At 52.1% G+C, this 20,038-nt stretch overlaps 10 protein-coding genes across 10 annotated transcripts; 2 read left to right on the forward strand and 8 right to left on the reverse strand.

Moving 5' to 3' along the window:
• Positions 1-26: 26 nt before the first annotated feature.
• COCVIDRAFT_31713 (hypothetical protein) lies at positions 27-912 on the reverse strand (the record flags this gene model as incomplete). The annotated part of the gene is made up of 1 exon (XM_014695094.1): positions 27-912. A coding segment is annotated over one exon (886 nt), but the record flags the coding sequence as incomplete, so codon positions are not given.
• A 1,278-nt stretch (positions 913-2,190) lies between these two features.
• COCVIDRAFT_42932 (hypothetical protein) lies at positions 2,191-3,937 on the reverse strand (the record flags this gene model as incomplete). The annotated part of the gene is made up of 5 exons (XM_014695096.1): positions 2,191-2,673; positions 2,761-2,916; positions 2,981-3,439; positions 3,493-3,723; positions 3,770-3,937. The coding sequence occupies 5 exons, from the start codon at positions 3,935-3,937 to the stop codon at positions 2,191-2,193; spliced, it is 1,497 nt and encodes a 498-aa protein (XP_014550582.1).
• A 525-nt stretch (positions 3,938-4,462) lies between these two features.
• On the reverse strand, positions 4,463-8,384 carry COCVIDRAFT_31715 (hypothetical protein; the record flags this gene model as incomplete). The annotated part of the gene is made up of 3 exons (XM_014695097.1): positions 4,463-6,741; positions 6,790-7,315; positions 7,401-8,384. The coding sequence occupies 3 exons, from the start codon at positions 8,382-8,384 to the stop codon at positions 4,463-4,465; spliced, it is 3,789 nt and encodes a 1,262-aa protein (XP_014550583.1).
• A 325-nt stretch (positions 8,385-8,709) lies between these two features.
• COCVIDRAFT_42934 (hypothetical protein) lies at positions 8,710-9,923 on the reverse strand (the record flags this gene model as incomplete). Its single annotated transcript, XM_014695098.1, has 3 exons — positions 8,710-8,861; positions 8,925-9,383; positions 9,467-9,923. The coding sequence occupies 3 exons, from the start codon at positions 9,921-9,923 to the stop codon at positions 8,710-8,712; spliced, it is 1,068 nt and encodes a 355-aa protein (XP_014550584.1).
• Positions 9,924-10,722: 799 nt separating this feature from the next.
• On the reverse strand, positions 10,723-11,043 carry COCVIDRAFT_42935 (hypothetical protein; the record flags this gene model as incomplete). Its single annotated transcript, XM_014695099.1, has 1 exon — positions 10,723-11,043. The coding sequence occupies one exon, from the start codon at positions 11,041-11,043 to the stop codon at positions 10,723-10,725; it is 321 nt and encodes a 106-aa protein (XP_014550585.1).
• A 543-nt stretch (positions 11,044-11,586) lies between these two features.
• Positions 11,587-13,914, reverse strand: COCVIDRAFT_20998 (glycoside hydrolase family 15 protein; the record flags this gene model as incomplete). The annotated part of the gene is made up of 3 exons (XM_014695091.1): positions 11,587-11,793; positions 11,859-12,718; positions 12,765-13,914. The coding sequence occupies 3 exons, from the start codon at positions 13,912-13,914 to the stop codon at positions 11,587-11,589; spliced, it is 2,217 nt and encodes a 738-aa protein (XP_014550577.1).
• Positions 13,915-14,518: 604 nt separating this feature from the next.
• On the forward strand, positions 14,519-14,836 carry COCVIDRAFT_20999 (hypothetical protein; the record flags this gene model as incomplete). The annotated part of the gene is made up of 1 exon (XM_014695092.1): positions 14,519-14,836. One exon carries the CDS (start codon positions 14,519-14,521, stop codon positions 14,834-14,836), a length of 318 nt encoding a protein of 105 aa, XP_014550578.1.
• A 135-nt stretch (positions 14,837-14,971) lies between these two features.
• On the reverse strand, positions 14,972-15,939 carry COCVIDRAFT_31719 (hypothetical protein; the record flags this gene model as incomplete). Its single annotated transcript, XM_014695100.1, has 3 exons — positions 14,972-15,572; positions 15,621-15,745; positions 15,805-15,939. 3 exons carry the CDS (start codon positions 15,937-15,939, stop codon positions 14,972-14,974), a joined length of 861 nt encoding a protein of 286 aa, XP_014550586.1.
• A 319-nt stretch (positions 15,940-16,258) lies between these two features.
• Positions 16,259-17,883, forward strand: COCVIDRAFT_42938 (hypothetical protein; the record flags this gene model as incomplete). Its single annotated transcript, XM_014695101.1, has 3 exons — positions 16,259-16,306; positions 16,903-17,826; positions 17,878-17,883. The coding sequence occupies 3 exons, from the start codon at positions 16,259-16,261 to the stop codon at positions 17,881-17,883; spliced, it is 978 nt and encodes a 325-aa protein (XP_014550587.1).
• A 493-nt stretch (positions 17,884-18,376) lies between these two features.
• Positions 18,377-19,632, reverse strand: COCVIDRAFT_21002 (hypothetical protein; the record flags this gene model as incomplete). Its single annotated transcript, XM_014695093.1, has 4 exons — positions 18,377-18,523; positions 18,594-18,744; positions 18,848-19,117; positions 19,622-19,632. 4 exons carry the CDS (start codon positions 19,630-19,632, stop codon positions 18,377-18,379), a joined length of 579 nt encoding a protein of 192 aa, XP_014550579.1.
• Between the last annotated feature and the right edge of the window lie 406 nt (positions 19,633-20,038).

Consider the following 20,038-nt stretch of genomic DNA (forward strand, 5'->3'; position numbering starts at 1 on the left):
GGGCCGCCGTGCTGTCGACGGCCGACCTGGGCCCGACGCAGAGTCGTGCCTTGGGTCAGCCTCACTGAGGATGGCGGGCGAGGCGAGGGGGGATTTGGCCAGCACCTTGTCGACTCTGGTGCGCGAGGGTGGTCGCTGGACAGGGGGCTGGGGTTGAGTGGGTTTGGAATTGAAGTAGTCTCGCGGGGCATTCACGGATTGCAGGTTGGGGGCAAAGAGGCTGGCTGCGGAGGGCGAGTTTGCGGCAGAGCTGCTGGTGGGCGTGTTTGGGTCGTAGACGGTCGAGGGTAGCAGGACGGGGGGCAGTTTGGGCAGCCTGGGGGGTGCAGTGCCTGTGGGCGGGGGGTCATGGACCGGGGAGCGAGGGCGGGAGCGGCGGGGGCTAGAGGTGGGCGAGCGGGCGTTGGAGTTGTGCAGCTTGCTTGAGCGGGCGGGCGGCGAGGAATGGATGCGAGAGGAGTCGTGCGGGTGTGGTAGGGCGCCATTGGCGGCGCCGGTGGTAGAGGTGATGCTTAGCTTGCGCGAGTAGCTTGGCTGGTGGTGATGGACTTGGTTGTGGTGGTAGGGCTGATGGTGCGACTTCCCCTCATGGTCGGCCAACAGGCCAATTGCCTCTGCTGCGCCGTTGGCTGCGCTCGACCGTCGCCTGGAAGAAGCCGAAGGGGGCGGTGTGGCCCGGCTGTGGGGTTTGGGCGAGGTGTGTGGGTGAGGGTTGGCGGCGTCCTTGAGTGAGGCTGACCGCTTGACCGCTCCCACCGACGATGACTGCCGGCGGTGATGCGACTGCGGGTGCGACTGCGACTGCGACTGCGACTGCGACTGCGACTGCAGCGACAACAGCTCGTCTGTTCCTGGCAGCGGTTCTGCGCGCACCTCTGCTGCACCGGCGGCGGGCTCGCCCTGGGGGTTCATGGTGGAGAATGGAGCAGCTGGGTGCGTGTCTCAGGCCGAGCCAGCGGTTAATGCACAGCGGATGCGGGCATGGTTGCCCAAGCAGGAACGCGCTCTGGGCGTGCAGAGACAAGAGGCGGGCAGGGCGAGAGCGTGTGGTTGTGGTTGTGGTTGTGGTTGTGGAATGGGTGGGTGAATGTATGCAGTGGGTGCGTATGTGGGAGTTGGGGTCGTGTCTCTCGTAGTAGTAGGGCAGGGCTCGTCTCGCCGTCAGTCATCAAGCAAGAGACCCCTAGCCACTCTGCACCACCGACAGGCACAGCACAGGCACACCAGGCCAATCCACGCTCCCTCACACACACAGACGAATGTGGAGCGGCGACGGCCGGCCACATGGCGCCAAGTCGTATCGGTATGGCTGTCAGGGGTGCGTGGACCCAAGCCGGCCTAGCGTACGCCCATCTCGCTCGACTTGTCTCTGTGCTCACCCCTCTTGGATCTCTCCTCTCCTCGCGCGCCCTCATCAGCCCGGCTGGTTCCAGGTCCACCAGGCCGTAAGACAAATCTGCTCAGGCCCCAACCAGACCCTGCAAATCCGTCCCTACCACGCCCGGTCAGGATTGCCGCCCCGTATTCTAGAAGCCTGCGCCTTGTCCTCGTCACCAGTTGCCAGTCTTGCCAGTCCGTTCCTCAAGTGCTGACGCACTACTCATGTTCGCGCATACATACGTTCATCTCACGCCCTCCTCCACTTTTTTCTGGGCCTGTCTGCACGTCCTGCTGCAATCTCTCGGTCCCGGTTGACCAGCCTTTCCGGTCCGACCACTGCCATCAAGGGGCGGCCCACTCTACGCCTCCGACGCCAAAAGCATCCCCACCACCAAAAGTAACCTCCATACCAAAACACTTAGACGCGCGCGCTTACCCTCTCCAACTCTTCCAAAATGCCATCATGCCCCATGTGGTTCCTCCCCCTACTGTTTGCTTCTTCTGCTTCGTCACGACACCCAATCTGGCATGCATCGAATCTCTACTCGATTGGCTCATCCTTGTCTTTGTTCCATCTGCTGTTTCCATGCTCATCGTCATCGTCATCATCCTATGCTAACCCCTACTAATACTGCCTGTCTCTTCACTGCCACAAGCTACTTCATGCGTTACCCTCAGCAACCCACTGGTACCGCACCGACCGGCCCAGTCATGCCAATCATTTATCCTCATCTATCCTGCCTTGGCCACCTGCCCTCTCAACTCTCCCATCCTTACCACCACCCTACACAACCCGCCCTTACCGCCTCCTTAGTGCAAATCCCCCATCATGTCCTCCTCCGCCTCCAAACCATCGTCCCACGCAGTGTCCATGGCGTCTCCGTTGTTGCCCTGCCTCTTGTTCACCCGCTTCTGGTTCTCAATGTACTCCTTGCTTAGCGTCATCCGGTAGTCGGCATCCTTGACCTGCTCCGCCAGCTTGTTTGTGCGGACCGTTTGCGCAAATAGCGCCTGCTGCTGCTCCTTCTCGCTCTTGGCCAAGGGTCCCTGTTTCGCGTCCAGGTAGAAGCGTAATACCACCCCAGCTTCCGACTTGTCACTCTCCTCCAACCGCCCGTTCAGATGCCCATCCCTGATCAGCCCCTCAATATACTGCGACATCTCCTCCCCCGTAGCCCCCAGTTGTCTCGCAATATTCGACACTGGAATCGCAGAGTATGTCCGTGACAGCCGTGAAACATACGTCCTCGTCTGGCTGCTAATAAGCTCTCGGACTAGGCCCGCATTGCCATCCTACATGCTTTTGTCAGCCCTCCATCAAAACATGCTATCCCACCGTTTCAACCCATGTTTCACAACAATCACCTGCATCTCTCTTACCTCTGCCCATATCTCCCCACCCGCTTGTGCCTGAGCCTTCAACTTGGACATGTTGTCCAGCTCTTCGTACGCATCCGCAAGCGCCTCGTATGCCTTCGATGCAGCCTTGATGTTCTTCATCGCGCTAGCATTCGCTGTCCGTGGAATACTCCCCATCTATCCTCGTCAGCTGGCGCTTGCTCTTCTCTCTCTCTCTCTCTCTCTCTCTCCCATAACATACCTTTCCCTGTACCAGACAACTCACTAGTACCCACTTTTTGTAAGCCTCCAACATGAGACCGTTGGCCGTGTTGGCAGAGGGAACCACGAGCACGTGCTCAAGAAACTGTTGCGCCTTTTTGAATCGCCCCAGGCCTAGGTACGCCATGGCCCCCAAGACATAGTACTCTTGTATATCCGTCAACCCAACCCGGTCCGTATGGCCAGAGTTTTGGTGGATGTACTCTCCACTACTCGCAACATCCGCGCATGGAACAGAGTACTCCAGTCCCTCACGAACCACACTTGGAATCTTTGGGGGGAGTGTGTGAATGTAGTTGTCCAGGATGGGTTCAGCGGCCGCGTACGATCGCGTCTCTAGACACAGGTGTATGAAGCTAACGTGGACCGAGGTGAAGGTGCCCGTGGTAGGGTCAAGTCGTATCATGGCTGATCGTATTGGCGCAATAGCAAGGCTCGGCTGGACATGGTCAGCATCTTCTCCTTGTGCCAGCCATGGCAACTTGAACCTACTGATCCACATCCACGTGCTATCTCCTCTGTGTACTCAATCAAGTTCTTCCACTCTTTTCCCACATAGCGCAGCTGTATAGGATCCGCAGTTTCGAAAAACAACACCATCTGATTCCACAAGTCACCTCCGGGCTGTAGTGCTTCGGGTACGCTCTTCTTCTCCAGCAGGGCGGCGATACGGTTGCGAAGGGCAAAGGCATATGCCATTGAGTTGACAGCGGGGTTGAGTGTCTAGAAAATTAGCAAGTTTCAACCAAGTGCCTGGAAGCATACCCACTACGAGCACATCTTGTGGTGTATCCGCGCCTTTTACCCAATGTGGTGCAGAGACGTTGGACAATTGTGCGACAAAGCTGCGGGCCTTGAGGTCATAATCCCGCCTCTTTTCAACCTCGGGACTCTCAGGCTGAAAAGACAACAGTAAGCTGCTCAGGTCAGCCGACATGGTCGCAGTGGGGTCGAGTAGTCTGGGTGGTCGAGCGAGTAGCTGAGGCGGCGGGCGGCGATGATGTGGGGGTGGGTAGATGCCCTCTCACTCTTCCTCTCTATCTTCCAATACACTGAGGTAAAGAGTGTCGTATTCTGTTGTAAGTAAGCTTTTTGTCGCTGCCGGCATACACAAAGCAAACAAGCGGGATGTCAAGAGAAGAAGTGGCAGTGGGACAATTGTATGCAGTGTACCCAGTACAGAAGCCGGAGGTGTACAAGCTCCCCGCAAGCTCAAGGCACCCACGCAAATGCACGGACGCAAACACCAGAATACCACTACCCGGTGGCACCGCACTTACATCATATCAAGTCAACCCAGGCCCACGCGACACAACACCTGGAATGCTCTTATTCAATTCTCTTCCCATAAGACACAAGTCCAAAAAAAATATAAATCATTGCTCATAAAGGTATCACGTACGTCTAGTCATGTCAAACAACTCCCAACCAATGCAACCCCCAAACTCTACAATCGTAATCCTTATCTCCGCTTCACAACTTCCTCCATCCGCCTGACGAGCACCTTGAGACCAACACCTTTCTCGCAGTTGTTCTCAAGATACTCCTCCATCTTCTCTCTTAACTCCTTCATCCCCTTGAGCACCGGCAGTCGCCTTCCCTCTTCGCCCTCAAGATGCATCAGCGGGTTCAGCAACAAGTCAAAGCACTCGTGCCAAATCTCAATCTGCCAGTACCGCTTCAAGTTCTCCTTGATCTTGTACGTCTTGGTCGCGCCTGAGCCCAGAGTAGCACCCCGTTCAGCAACTGCCGAGATGTACTTTCCAAACAGGAGATTGTGCACAATGCCAGCAAGGCCGTGGTAGTCGATTTGGTGAGTCCAAGGCCGCAGCTCACGCATCTCGGCGCAGTCAGCCTCGGTCGTCGGCCAATCCGCGATAAATTGCACTTCGGGCTTGAAGGCTTTCATGTCAATGCCCCGACCAAAGTCAATCAGCGAAATGCCCTTGGCAGACCACCCGTCACGCCCGTCGCGCTTGTACTCGGAATCCCAATGCTCATCCTTCTGTAGTGCGTCGAACCGTACCAGAACATTGTCCGACTTGAGATCGCCATGTATTATGCCCTTTGAGTGCAAAGCTTCTACTGTGCGGAATAACTCAACAGTGAAGAACATGGCCAGCTGCTCGTCCATTGTCCCATTGTCCGCGCAAGCATGGTTGACCAAGTCGAGCAATGTTCCTTGATTGCGATACTCTTCAACCAGATAGCACTCGTCCTTGAACACATGCATCTCATATGCGCTAACAACTGACTCGGCTGCTCGTGACACACCCAGTCGTCGTTTGGCCTGTCGCATAATGTAGAATTCCCATGGTGTTGGTGGATCTTCCATCTTGATTGCCTCCAGAGGTTGACGCTTCAAACCAAACTCACCCTTGCCCATTTGTGAAGGCTTATTCTCGTCGTTTTCCTCTGCTTCTTTACTCTCCACCAGGTACACTGGAGCAAATGCACCCTTACCAAGCTCACGCTTGATAACATAAGTCCGCTCTGTCCCAGGAAACTCCAAGGTAGGACATGCCCCGACATTGGCTGCTGTCTTGTCCTGCGCATTCTTGCTCAATTTTGATACCGCTCTTGTGTACTTGCGAATATCCGCGCCTTTTCCATAACTTTGCTCAGTGTCGGCGTAATAACCTTCGTAGCTTTCCAATGGGGGTTGAATTTCTTGTAGGATAGCTTTGCGGATACTGTCATCGACTGGGTTGCACTGTGTGTCCTTGATGATCGGTCCACTAGGCTTGGCCACTGTAACTGGGGGCTCCTTTGCGGCCAATGGCTTGCGCTGCGGCTCGTCTAGAGGCTCTTTGGGCATTGGTTTCGATTCGGTCAGAGCTAGCTTTGCAACCTTGCCTGGCCCATCAATGACTTGTCCCAGAATATCAGAGAAGGGGCTACTGCAGGTCTCCTCCTCCTCCTCATCATCATCCTCCATAATGGCAGGCGTACCCTTTGACCGCGAAGGTGTTTTGGCCGCATAGTACTCTTTCTGCGCTACAGCCGTGGCAATACCCAGAGATGACTCAGTCTTTTCCACAATAGGCGTCATGAAGGGCAGCCGGTTGTTGGCAACGACGACTGGATCTCTATATGGTCGCATAGCAGGGTTGTAGTCTTCAGGTGGGACAGGGACGAAGCGTGTTGGGAGAGATCTTGGTCCTGAAGGCGATGTAGGAGTGACGACTTGCTCGTCCCGTTGGTGCTCTGATTCGCCATCTACGTTCGATGTTTCAAAGGAATCATCTTGAGATTGATCAGAATGCTCAGACTCATTCCCAGAGTCATCTTGCTCATCATCCCTTTGTCCAGGCTTGATCTCGGTAAAGTCAGACGACTCCGATACACTCTTTGCATCTGTATCGTCCGAACCGCTCTCGTCATTGTCATCGCCATCCTCATCATCCTCTTCGTCATCATCGTCGTCATGGTTTAGGACTCTAGTGCCAAGTGTAAAGTCTCCTCCAACTGTCGTCTCGTCTCCATATTCGCTTGTAGCGCCGGATATACGGCCAGTCCCTGTGCTCTCGGCGCCACTGGAATAATCATCTTCGTCATCATCGCTACTTTCCTCACCACTCTGGGCTTCAGAAGCATTATCATCAGCGTTCTTCAGCGGCTCGTTGAATATATCGTAGATCTCATCCATGGCTTCCTTAGTATGGAGTGTCATGGTCATCTCGGAACTAGCTTTTTTCCGTCGCACCTTGGATTTTATTGGAGAATTTAGATTGGCTTGGACTATGCTATGTTAGTATAATACGTACCTGATAAACCACCATTACTTACTCGTCTGCGTTTCTCCGCGAATCTCCTTGGTTTCCATGACTTTAATCTTTCTAGTCCTGTTGGCACGTTCTTCACGTCTGGCCTTTTTCGCTGCCTTTGCTTTGTCTACATCAGCCTGCGAAGGTGGCGCATTCTCGTCGTTGCCCATGTCATCATCAACACTTCCCTTCAACGGTACTGTTTGAGGTTTAGCAATTGGTTCGGGCTCTTGCTTGGGTTCTTGTTTGGGTGCTAAAGGGATGGCCTTAGGTTTGACTTGAGCAGCAGCAAGTGCTGCTTCAGCATCTTTTCTCGCCTGCTCTTCTTGTTTTCGAATGGCAGCCCAATTATGATCCAGCCACCCCCTGTGTTTAGCTCGCAACTCCTCAAAAGAATACTCTTCAGACATTGGGTCTTCATGATTAGGATACACTTTTTCCAAATCGACAAAAACGACCTCGAGCCGTCCTGTCCTTGGATTGACAGCTTGTTGGTATTCACGTAATGGATGAGAGTTGACGTTTTCGTCATTGAGATTTGATTTGCTCTGAATACATGAATGGCAAAACGCCCACCAATTAGTCCTGTAATCGTAAATATGTGAAGGGGCCGACGGAGGTAGCTCAACTCACCTCATCCTTGAAGATTGCCATTTTGGGAACGCCCGTGTTCTTCTTTCCAACCTTCAGAGTCTCGCCAGCCCAAGGCCGCGCCTCTTGTGCGTTCTCCTTTTTGCGATCCGCCAGCGATCCAATGTTGCCCCAACCTTCGGTACTGCCACTCGAGGTGGGCTTTACCGCGTCATCACCATCTGCGAAAATGGCGAGCTTGGCTTTTCCTGAGCGCGATGTACCTGCAGCAGCCTTTGGCTGAGCCTGTGCTTGTGGGGCAGGAGCGCTTGGTGAGGCAAGAGCAAACGGGTCTACCTTGGCCGCGAGCGCTGGGCGAACAGCGGGCAATGCTGGACTCGTGGGCTCCTCTGCTTGTTGCGGTCGGCTCTCGCATCGGTGCTGGAACTCACCATACTTGCGAATCAAGCGCTCTGTTGGGCGGGCCCCGCGCTCAATGCCCATGTTGTACACCTCCTCTGCTTGTGCGTAGCGGCCTGCAGACTCTAGCCAGGCGGCAAACTCTTCATAGTACAGCGCAAGCTCCTCGCCAATGTGGTGTCGGGCGAGGTATGCAAAAGTCTCGCGGGGCGCATCTGAGAAGAGGTGGATGTAGTGCAGCCAGAGCTTGAGATAGCGGGCGTCGTTCTTGTATTGCGGCGACGACTGAAAAGTCTTTGTTGCACGCTCGAGCAGCGGGCAGAGCTGCGACTGGGGTGTGTTCTGGGCGGAAGGGTATGCGTCCAGGGTCCACTTGACATAGCGATCGTAAACATCGAGGGGGTCGTCCGAGTCGTCAATGGCCATGAGCTCCTTCTCGTACTGCAGGCGAGTCGCACTGTTGGCATCTTGCATCTGCGACGGCGAGGGGGCTTGGCCGGCGGCCGATGTCAGTGGCGGTGTGTATAGTTGGGCGAGGGCTTTGGCGGAGCGGCCGCTGGGGAGCGACTGTATGTTTTCCTTCTGGTTTTCAATCACCTCGAAGTCGATGAGGTCGTCGGAACCCATGGCGCCGGCAAAAGGGAGGGTATCACAAAGAAAAAGAGAAAAAGGGGGGTATCAAGAATTGCAGGCGGGAGAATCAAAAGTTCCTACCTGGCGTGGGTGTTGTTGGTTGTGCATATGTTTCAGGGCCGGCGGCGGGGCAGCGCATGTGTAAATGCACGCTAGGGGCGCGCTTTCCCTCATCGCCTAGCGTTGCCCGGGTAACACTTGGGCCAAAGCTACACCAATGCATGCTTGTCTTTACGACACGTCCAGATCCGGCCTTATTGCTATTGTCCATAGTCCCTGCTACCCCGTACTTCTCATTGGCTTCTCAACTGCCTGCCTTCTAATCAAAAACCACTCCCATGCGTCCCTTTGCTTGGTGTGACTTCATCAGCTCGACCATTTTGGGTACCTCTTCCAGTGGGAACACTGTCAAGTGCGCCTTAATGTTATGTTTTGCAGAAAACTCAATTACCTCCCTCATGTTGTAACATGCTGTATCTCAGTCAGCATCCATCATATAGTCTCAAAAAAAAGAAGAAGACAGGCTTGACTTACTTCCATTGTTCGATCCCTTGAGCTTGAAACGACCCATCGCAATATCCAGGCCGTTGAATTCAAGTGGCTTCTGCGGAATACCTACCACCATGATCATACCCTCACCAGGCTTAACTATTGCCGGGCAGTCATCGTATGACTTCTTGGACGCGGTGAAGTTGACTGCCGCATGTACACCACCGCCTGTGAGCTCCAGTATCTTCTTCTTGTAATCCTTGTCTGTCAGGGAATTGAAGGTGTAATCTGCACCACAACTCTTTGCTTCTTCTATAGCCGCATCGGTAATATCAATGCCAATGACTTTGTAGCCCATGGCCTTGGCATACTGGATACCCATGTGCCCGAGACCACCACAGCCGATGACTGCCATCCAGGACCCAGCAGGTAACTCGCAGTCTGCAATGCCGTGGTATGCGGTTACACCAGCGCAGAAAAGAGGTGCTGATGTTTTAGGATCCACTGTTACATTAAAGTTAGCGCTTCGCCCTTACATTCATCTCATCGTCCCCAATCCGTATTGCTTGAACGGGACATGAACTGACAATTCTCAGGCAAAACAATAGCCTCCCTTGCATCCACGACCGCATACTCGGCAAAATACCCATCAGCACTAAATCCCTGTATCTTGGTCTGACCCGTCGAGCACCAGATATTACTGACGTTCTTACAGGAATAGCACTCGAAGCAGCAGTCGACGGCGCAGAGGAAACCCACTGCATCTCCCTCTTTGAACTTCCTGGCTACTTCTCCTGACCCAGTCGCAACGACCCTGCCCGTGCCTTCGTGGCCGATGGTAACAGGGTTCTTGCCGAGAATAAGACCTTGTTCATTGGGCTCGAAAAGCATCACATCAGAGTGACAGAGAGATGCGCATTGCATCTTGATGAGGAGCTCATGCTCGCGGGGCTGTGGGATAGGTACTTCATTGAGGTGGAGCTTGTTGTCTCGCGCATCATATTGCTGCGCTCGCATAGTCTTTTGTTCTAGCGTAGAGCCCATGGTGGATGCTTTTGTCCGAGATGAAAATGGCGATTGAATTGTTGGCAAGTGGTGATGGGATAGAACAGAAATATGTAAGCAGACTACTCCAATATCAGCAATTCACAAGATGCAAGTCTTCTGAGATTGCTGCGCCGAGAAAAAAACTGGACACGTTGTGTAGTGGAGCCCTTTCTAGTTATGTTTATGCCTTGACCGGAAATGGTCAACCGCCGCACAATAGTGGATTGGAAGAGAATTCCCGATCGCCTCAAAGGACAAGATGAACCCCGCGATACTCAGTCCGCGGTAAAACATGCACGTCACCGACATGGGAATAGTGTTGCTCAGAACGGTCCATGCATATATTGTGTACTACATAGAATTATGCGGCTCGGACGCCATTGCAGAAAGAACACATCTAAATCGGGGGGGTATACAAGAACAACATGCGTTGAAAAGACTACAAAACAACGCGCAAAAGACTCTGCGAAACATAGGAAATGACAAAGAAAAAGGGTATCAAAAAACGGCTTCCAGACAAGCCAAAAGGTGCGCTCCAACCCCGCATCTTCCTTGCTCAGTATGGTCTATCATACTACAAGGCCGAGCAGCCTCCGAACCATACCTGGGGTTTGGGGCAGTGCACCACCGCCCCTCTGCCCCAGTCCCCACTCCTACTCGGCTATTAAGTCTTACATTCTCTTTTCGTATAACAATGGCTGTCCCTTGCAATGTATATGCATCAGTCTGCCAAACAGGTATCCATCTTTTTCAAACGTCGCAGCAAGCAGGCGCACCATCGCCAGGTCGCCCACTTCTATCGCACCCAAGGTAGGAACCTGGACCAAGAAGTCTTCTTCTTCTGCACAGGCACTTTTTTCCCTAGGTTCGCCATGTACAAAGCGTAACTTTTTTCCATCCTCTCAAAAGCCTCTTGCTTCGCCTTTTCGCATTCGAGCGGATTGTGATCCCAGTCTGGGTTGCTCTCGGGTGTGTGGTCACCGTGGTAGCGTGGAGAGACTGAGGGCCAACCAAAGTCGCGAACCAGCATATCGTCGTTGCGCGGGCCACTCATCTCGTACTTTTCGTCAATTGTCACAAGGCTTGACGCGACTGAAGAGTTGGACGGGAGCGACATGGTGTGGTGTATTAATGCTGGTACTGCCTGGGATGGAACGCGTTGGTAGAGCAAACGATGACGACGCTACGTATGTTGCGCGGATGATGCGGGACGGCCGGAAGAAGAGGGCAGGTTGGCTGATAGTCGACAAAAAATGAATGGAAACGAAAAGGAAGACGTGTACTATATCATGGCCTGCTGGCGATGTGTAGGAACTGCTTGCTGGAAGTTTGAAGGCATTCGAGACTGGGACATGTGTTGAAAGAGATTATCCAGTCAGTGCGCTGCACTGTGCGTGTCACTGTCAGGGGATCGACCTGTTGTGTGCGCCACGCCCTCATAGGCGTCTGGCGGTAAATACCTGGCCCAATCAATTTAGCGACATTGAATCTCATTCCGGCTGGAGAACAGTGCAGCCATGACGCACTGATTGCTGATCATTGCGGTTCCTCCAGATTAGCGTAGACGTCTAGACCAACTCGCCCCGGTTTCGTATTGACTAGTAATACTGCATTGCGTCGCTCTCTTTATGTCCTCAGCCAACCCTCGATACCGCCCCATCTACCGGTGTCGGCTGCTCAACGTCTTGTTCAAGTTAAATGCTGCAGATATCAAAGCCAAGTGGCTAAAAGCTTGTGGAGTGTTGCCCAACTGCTCCCCTGACCGCGCAATCTCCTCGGAGAAGATATGCAAATGATTTCCAAAACTCAGCATGCTCTCAAACATCGTCACAGCCTGCAAAAGATACTTCTCGTCGTATGCCCCAGCCTGTATTCGTTAGACAAAGATACACGCGAATAGAATGAGGTTATGTAGGAAATTGGAGTGCTTACTCGTGTAAGTGCTTCGACCAACCAGAAAGTGCACATGGAAAAACTGCCTTCCTGCCCACCTACACCGTCATCACTAAGCGCGTGGTTGTACCTGAATACCAGGCCGGTGCTAGTCAAGCCCCCCTTCTCAGGAGGTTTTAGTATCCGGTCAAGCGTCTTCAGGAAGCGAGGGTCCGTTGGCGCTATGAAAAAGACCAGAGGCGCTATTAGCACAGCCGAATCCAGAACTTCGTTCGACTCGTAGCTCTGGATGAAGCACTCCAACTGGGAGTTGTATCCCTTTTCCATGACCTCTTCATAAATCTCGTCACGTACTCGGTACCACTCTGCCCGGTGTGGGCACGGGAAGCTCCTCTTGTCTGCAAGGCGCAACGCTCGGTCAAGCGCTACCCACAACATCATCTTGCTATAAACAAAGTTCTGCTTCATGCCACGAACCTCCCAGATTGACATGTCTGGCTCCTTCCAGATGGTGCAGACGTAATCCGCGATCTCCCGAACTGAAAGCCACTGATCATACGAAACTGGGCGTCCGAATCTATTTACGAGATAGATTCCATCCATCAGTTCACCATAGATGTCAAGTTGTATATGGGAGGCCGCTCCATTCCCAATACGAACAGGTTGACTCGCTCTGTAGCCTTCCAAGTGCGGAAGCTCAATCTCAGGTAAGTCACTTGCACCATGGATACTAAACATGATTGGAAGTGCTCCGTGGCGTGCTTTAGTCTCCTTGACACGCTGGAAGATGTAACTGACGTAGGCTTCGGCTTCATGGCTAAAACCCATTCGGAGAAAGATGTATATCGTAAAAGACGCATCTCGTACCCATGAGTAGCGATAGTCCCAATTGCGTGACCCTACACCATATCAGTATATGCTTCATCACTTCCGGAGGCAACATACCCCCAAAGTCTTCTGGCAAAGAGAAAGTCGGCGCAGCAACGATTGCTCCACTCGGCTCAAATGTCAACATCTTCAAGAGAAGCAGGCTCCTCGTAACAATTTCTTCCCATCTACCCGCATACTTGCTTTGCTGGATCCATCTAGCCCAATACTTATGAGTGCTCTGTTGCAACGCAACAACTTGGCTGGTTTCAATTATGTCTGGGCTGTGATCTTCTGCATCGCGCAGAATGAAGGACACTGCCTGCCCCTCGGTCAATGTAAAAGTAGCCGTGACCCCATCCCCCAAATTCTGGGGCTCGGGCGTCTTCTCAAAAGCAATTCTTGGACATGACGATTCTGGCTCACCACCACAGTCGATGGTGACATTTAATTCCAGAGATAGGTCTTTAGACTTGAAGATGACGCGCTGTAGGCCCTGTCCTTGTGGAGTCTTGCCTAGGTCGGCGATCTCGGTAGTGTGCTTGTCTCGAGCATAGTTGAATGCAGGAAACACCTGTACACTCACCTCGACGGTGCCTCGCATGCATTCCACTCGCCTAACAAGCCACTTCTTCAAATCGGGACGCTCGGGCACATTGCCATTGTGCTCACTCGCGATGACATTAGCATGAAACTGGGAATCCCAGTTCTTGTCATTTGGCCTTGGGAAAAAATCCACAACATTCATGACGCCCTCTTCCTTCAAGTAGCGTGTCTGGAGAATGTTGCTCGCGGGAAGATACTGTTGTTTCGTAGTGCAGAAGCCGTCGTTCGTTGGGCCTATAGTGAAGTGGCCACCCTTTTCTTTGTCAAGAATACGGCAGAAGACGGATGGCGAGTCAAAATGCGGCCAACACATGTAATCAAGTCCGCCATCCATGGCAACCATTGCACAGGTCCGCATGTTCCCGATCAACCCATAATCTTCGATGGGCATGTATCCGTTTGCTGTACGTCTCGAACTTGACCGCTGTAGGCCTGGTCTATGACCCTGCGACGCTGCATCTTGCATTTTGTCTTCTTTGTCGCTGATTTTTCGATATAATTCTGTGCCGCTGTTTCTTTCTACAGGGAAAGGTGCATGAGATGTATGTGTATCAATAATATCTTGGAGAAGTTTTCCGCCAGGGGAACTGGGGTCGTTTATATCAACGTTAGGTTTTGACATGCCGATGAATCGTCGAGTCGGAATAGGCGGGTTCTTGAGGGTTGTAAGCAAGAAGGTCGTGGAAACTGGAGCATGATGGAAGCACCACTAGATTAACCAATGGTGATTAAGTATGACGTCAGATAATACTACTTTTGTGGTACTGCGGCGGCCCCTCTACGTATTTAGACGGAGAACTTGGCGTATCTGAGTCAGCTTGAATTTATACACATTATAGAGTTAATGTGCAAAATCAGCTGGGATGATGGTACGTTGGTGGCAGGGGGGGGGGGCGCCATCACAAGAGAATCGCAATCCAAGGTTCAAAGCCAACACACAATTTCGATAATGACCATATCTAGAACAAAGAAATTTGAAAAACACAATCAACAGAAGAGCATTCATAGACCCGCAGCAGGTGAAGGAATTTGAACGTGATTGAATATGCGCATACTCCTTGCTGCTGGAACACTTCACACACACACCTCCGACTTCCATTTTTGCACACCACCACAATGATATATCTATATCTATATCTATATATATATATTATATAACCTTTTCTTATCATCACCCTCTCCAATCACCAACTCAACCACCTACAACCACCTACAACCACACAGAAATGTGCACAACATACCAAACCCACTACACACGCTGTGAGCGCAAAGGGTACGGGCATGGGCCCAAAGGCAATCTTCCCTGCACAGACGAATACATCGAAGAATGCAAAAATGCACGAAAGACTGATGAGACTTGTGCAGCGCCTGCTGTCAAATGCCGATGGATTGATTTTGAGTGCGGAAAACACGGAGGACCGAGTCCATATGAGCGAGAGAAATTGATTAGAGAGAGAAGGAGACAGGGGAAAAGGGAAGAGAAATGGGTGAAGAAGGAAGAAGCTAGAAGTGAGTGTGATGCGATGTTGTGTACAATACAGTAAAAGACGGTATTAGAAGTTTGCTTGGCTACTAGATATTCGCCCAACGGGTCACCATATCTCATAGATGCAGTAGTATGCTACTGAAAAGCGATATTTATATTTATCGTTGCAGAGATATGACAGGTTGCTGGGCTTTTACGCCTTTCCCTCATAATCCCTCTTCCAAATCTCCTTGAACTTCTCCTTATCCACAGCAAACTCCTCGAGGAAATCCCTCTCAAGGTCATGCGTACGTTTTCCCAGCAGCACCAGACTATGCAGCGGCTTGCCTAGATCCGCTTCACAAAGCTGTTCTAGTGTTCCTGCAACGATCTGCTGGTCTTCTGCTCCTACTCTTGCAACACCAACAGCCAGACTGTCTTTTGTGTATGCACCTTCCTTCTTCACATCCTCTTCAATTTCCAGCATCTGCTGCGCGCACTGTGCGACTGTCATGTACCGCGGTGGCTCATAGATCTTGCGTCCTCTGGCCATGTTCTCCAGACTCTGCTCCTTGACCTTGATATCTAGGAGCACAAGCGTGTGCAAGCCGATGGAGACATTCTCTTTTATGCGATCGTAGAAGGAGGCGGGCTTCCAGTTATCGAGGAAAAAGACCATGGATACGGTTTGTCCGAAGTTGTAGAGTTGTAGGCCAGTGGTGCCAATGGAAGTGAGAATGCTGGCGTTGGGAATCGAACGGGTGGGAATGGAGAGCTCGCGGGCACGGAGGACAAGGTCAGTGTGCGTAGTCGCGCTATGATAATGTTAGATATAATTGGAATGGCTGATAGAGGCTCCTTACCCGAATGGGTCCCCTACTACGAGGAATGCGACATCGAGCTTGTCGGCGTCCTTGAGGATATCGTCGCTTGAAGACTCGACCATTTCACGATCCGCAATGATGACTTCGCGGCCATAGAATGCTTCCTACTGCCGTGACAATTAGATTTCGAGCGCTTTATCTATTCACTTCGTCTTCAACTCACAAGCACATCCTTCTCCACCAGCAGTACCGCCGTATATGCCTCGAGATAGACGCGCTCGGCCTTCTTCACAATGTCCAAACCTTTGACAGTAATGTCCTTCTCATCCGCCAGGCCGAGACCCACGAGGTACAGCATTTTCGGCGATTCTTAACTTATTTGGTGAATAAATTATCGGTGATGGTGGGGTATGCGGCCAAATTCACAAAAAAGTTGGCGGGGCCCATTTTGGCTCGTAGGGCTGAGCCCGTTTCGGCATAGCGTTGTTGCATGAAGCCCAGCATCGTTTGAGATCACGCTAGCAGACCGCAAACCGCGTCGGCAACCTGGCCTTCATTCACGCCCACCGCCAAACATAGCGCCTGTTGTAATCTAATTTCTGTGCCATAGAACTTTGTTGATCGCGCGACACGTCTTTTATGATTTCTAGAGTCTTGGGTGCGGAAAGTCAGCCATCATGTCGGACAAGGATAAGTTGGCCAAGTATCGGACGGAGATCCAGCAGGTTAGTTCATTTCATCTTATTGTCCATGTCATCTATCCATTTCGCTATTCCGCTTTCCTGGAGACTGCATGAGAGAAAGAGAAGGACATGTGAGACTAGGGTAAATGGCATTATCACCTACTTTGTTTATCCCTTCAGTGGATTCCTTTCCGGTTTGCGACAGGCTCCATATGCGCATCGTCGGAATATGGGCTGTCGCCTCGACTGGTAGTTTTTTTTGAACTGTCTTTTGTTTTGTATCTCTTATAGAGAGGGCGATTCAAGGACAGGCGACTCGCCCTTCTCTTACTTCGCATTTATCTGTGTGAGCCAGGGGCAGCCTATTCTTGTTCACCTTCGTTCCGCCTGTCTTTCACCCTACCCAACATGTTCGTATCCGAGTTCTGGGTAAAGGTTATAGGCAGCATGCCAGAGCCAGCCTTGTTCTTCACCCACTTCCTCAACTCAATCTCATATCCCCACCTACCTTGTAACAAGCCAGTATCATGGCCTCACCAGCATCATTCCCATCACCTCCCTTGCCATCAATGCCGCAAAGCCTATCGCCAGAAGATCCATTCCCGTTGGAAATTGGCCTGGGCCTAACCGTTGAGCAGATGATGTTCGTCTCTGGTGAGACTGGCGAACCTTCACCCGAAACAACCACCTTGATCGAGTCGATCGTACAAGACCAAGTACAGCACATGTTGCGGGAATGTACCGCCCTTGCCACCCGCCGTGGTTCAAAATCCATCTCCACTGACGACCTATTCATGCTTATCCGGCACGACCGCGCCAAAATCTCGCGTCTCCGCCACTTCCTCCAGTGGAAAGATGTCCGACGCTCCGTCAAAGACTCCGATGACAAAGGCGGCGATGCAGGCGCCGACGTCGGAGCCGGAGACGCAGACATAGCTGTTGGCGTAGTAGGCGCAGGCGGACCTGGTGCCGCTCCCGTCGACGCCTCCAAGAAAGCCAAGCGAGCCAAAGTCGATCTCGTCTGGGACGTTCAATCCTTCTTTACCGAGTTCCCCCCTCAAAAAGACGACGTGGAAGACGAGGAAGAAGAGGAGATGAACTACGCAACCTTGCAGCGCCTCAAGAACGCAGACGAGCGGACAAAGAACATGACACGTGAGGAATACGTGCACTGGTCCGACTGCCGTCAAGCATCCTTTACCTACCGCAAGAGCAAGCGCTTCAAAGAATGGGCGGGATTCGGCCTCATCACCGATTCCAAACCCTCCGACGATATCATCGATATCCTGGGTTTCCTGACGTTTGAAATTGTCCAGACGCTTACCGAGGAGGCGCTCAAGGTCAAGGATGCAGAGGATCTGTACAAGAAAAATCACGGTGGCGAGCAGAATCGCCTCAAGAGGAAGCGCGAACGAGGCTTGTTTGATCCCCCAGAGGAGGCTAGGGAACCAGTGCAGCCAAGTCATGTGCAAGAGGCATACAGGAGGCTCCAGAGGGGCAACAACAAGGCTAAGGCTATGCTCAACTTTACACGGGCTGTGCATAGAAGCGCTCTGAAATTGGTGAGTAGCCAGAACCGCATCGGTACAAGCATTGATGCTAACTTTTCACAGATCTAAACACGAGGCAACACGTGGGAGTTGGGAGTCGATATGGCGTTTACATTGGGCGTTAGAGATTCATTGATACCCTGTGCAGGCAATAGGCGTGTATTGTGTTACTTGTGAAAGAAGCACTCGGGGGACTTTGTAATCGATCAATCTTATTAGTGTCACTTGCTTTGCCTGACCAGTAACATTCATTGAGCACATATAGCAATGGCATCATACCATCACAAAGGCCAAAAACACATTCAATGGATCAAAGCAGACCAACTCCAAGTTTGACTACTGGTTTCTAATGCCGATGCTCATATCCCTTTTATTTTTGGTACAGTCATAGCATCGAAAATCAGAGAGGGGGCACCCTTGTCGGTCGAATATGCATGGAGAGAAGAGTCCTTCACAGACGTAACATGAAACATGACCGCATATGCCCAGATAAAAAGGAGATTGACGCCCTCCTTTAACCTTGAAAAGACCCACGCCAGGTGTTCGTCACGACATCCATTCTTTACTCCTCGTCGCCCAGCTGAGCCTGGCGCTTCTGCTGGATACGCTCCTGCCTCCTCTCGCGAGCCGCCTTGGTCTTCGCACGCTTGGCGTCCATCTCCTCCTTGATGACCCTCTCGCGGGCCTTCTCGGCCTTGGCCTTGTGGATCTGACATGTGCGTTAGTTACCGACCATGGAGCGGGGAATTGACATAGTCATGATGTCATGGTCAACATACGTGTTCAACGAGAGCACGCTTGTGCTTGAAGGTGTTACCCTTGGAGAGGAGGTAGAGCTCGTGGTAGAGGTGCTTGTCGATCTTGCCGGCGGCGCGGTACTTGACGAGGAGACGGCGGAGGACACGGAGACGGCGCATCCAGACGATTTGGCTGCACATCCGCATTAGTTAACGGTTCCCATTGTCCATGACATCCCAAAAAAACAATTCTTCGTCCCCATATCCGGCATTAAAGAGGCAACGTGATTGCATACCTTGGCATACGAGCGTCCTTGGTACCCTTCCTCTTACCGAAACCACGGTGTCGGCCAATTCGTCGGGCGGCGTTCAGCTCCCGGGCGCGGGCACGAGAGTGCATGGTGACGGGCTTGCGGATGATGAGACCATCCTGAACGAGCTTGCGGACAGTCTGGCGGGAGTTGGCGTTGGCGATTTCGCTGACCTCGTTGGGGTCAAGCCAGATCTTGCGCTTTCCGCAACCGACCACGGAGGCCGCGAGGCGCTTCTGAGTGCGGAGGTTGACCCTATGAAACACCCCATGTCAGTATTTTGATCATTTGTGCGGTTGTTGGCGACGGAGGAGGTGGTCGTCGGAAGAGGGGTTCGCCACTGCACAAGCGCCTCAGAGGCACGAATGCGAGGCGCCGAGTGTGCAGCGGGAACGGATTTGCTCTTCGAAGCAGTGTTGAAGGATATTTGTTCGGGATTCCTTACATTTTCGATGTTGTTGTCGTCCGCGGTCGTTGTCGACTTACCGTTGTTGAAGCTGAGAGGTGCGAGGTAATTTCCAACACAGGTGCGTGATCGCTTAGAGCGCCAAGGCCACCACGTGACCACTAGCCAAATTCCCACCAACACAACAGCGACTAGATGCTGAGCAGGTGTGTCGCATGCATGGCAATGGCTCTGCTAAGCCCATTGGATGTATGCACATCAACATGCCGGTAATGCTTGGGTGGCATTGTCATCTCTTCAACTAGACGAGTCTGGCAATCACGGGATGCATCCATGTTGTTCAAGTTACATACCGCGAGAGCATTGCATTGCGCCCACAGGCACCGCCACACTAGAGGTTCTAAGACAAGAGCCCTTGAATGCCTTTTGGGTATCACGTACTCTATTTCCGGTGGATAAATACCGATAAAACGGAATCTCTACGTCAAGATGTCTCTAGTCACCAATTGAACATCACGCAAGCACGTGCAAATAGTAACTTGCTGTTCGTATCCATGATGATTGGTGTGTAGCATTCGGTTGCCCTATCCCTAAACGCATATGGTACAACGTATGGGATGTCACATTATGAGTCATTTTGCCATCATCGCGCACTAGATCTGAAAGAACTCTTTGCACATGTCCAATTATTCTCGAGTACAAACTCATTGGTAATGACATTAGACGTGCTCAACACTTAGGGTACAAAGGGTTCATTAAGTAGCGAAACG

The sequence above is a fragment of the Bipolaris victoriae genome (genome assembly GCF_000527765.1).
Source record: "Bipolaris victoriae FI3 unplaced genomic scaffold scaffold_179, whole genome shotgun sequence".
Classification (NCBI taxonomy): domain Eukaryota; kingdom Fungi; phylum Ascomycota; class Dothideomycetes; order Pleosporales; family Pleosporaceae; genus Bipolaris; species Bipolaris victoriae.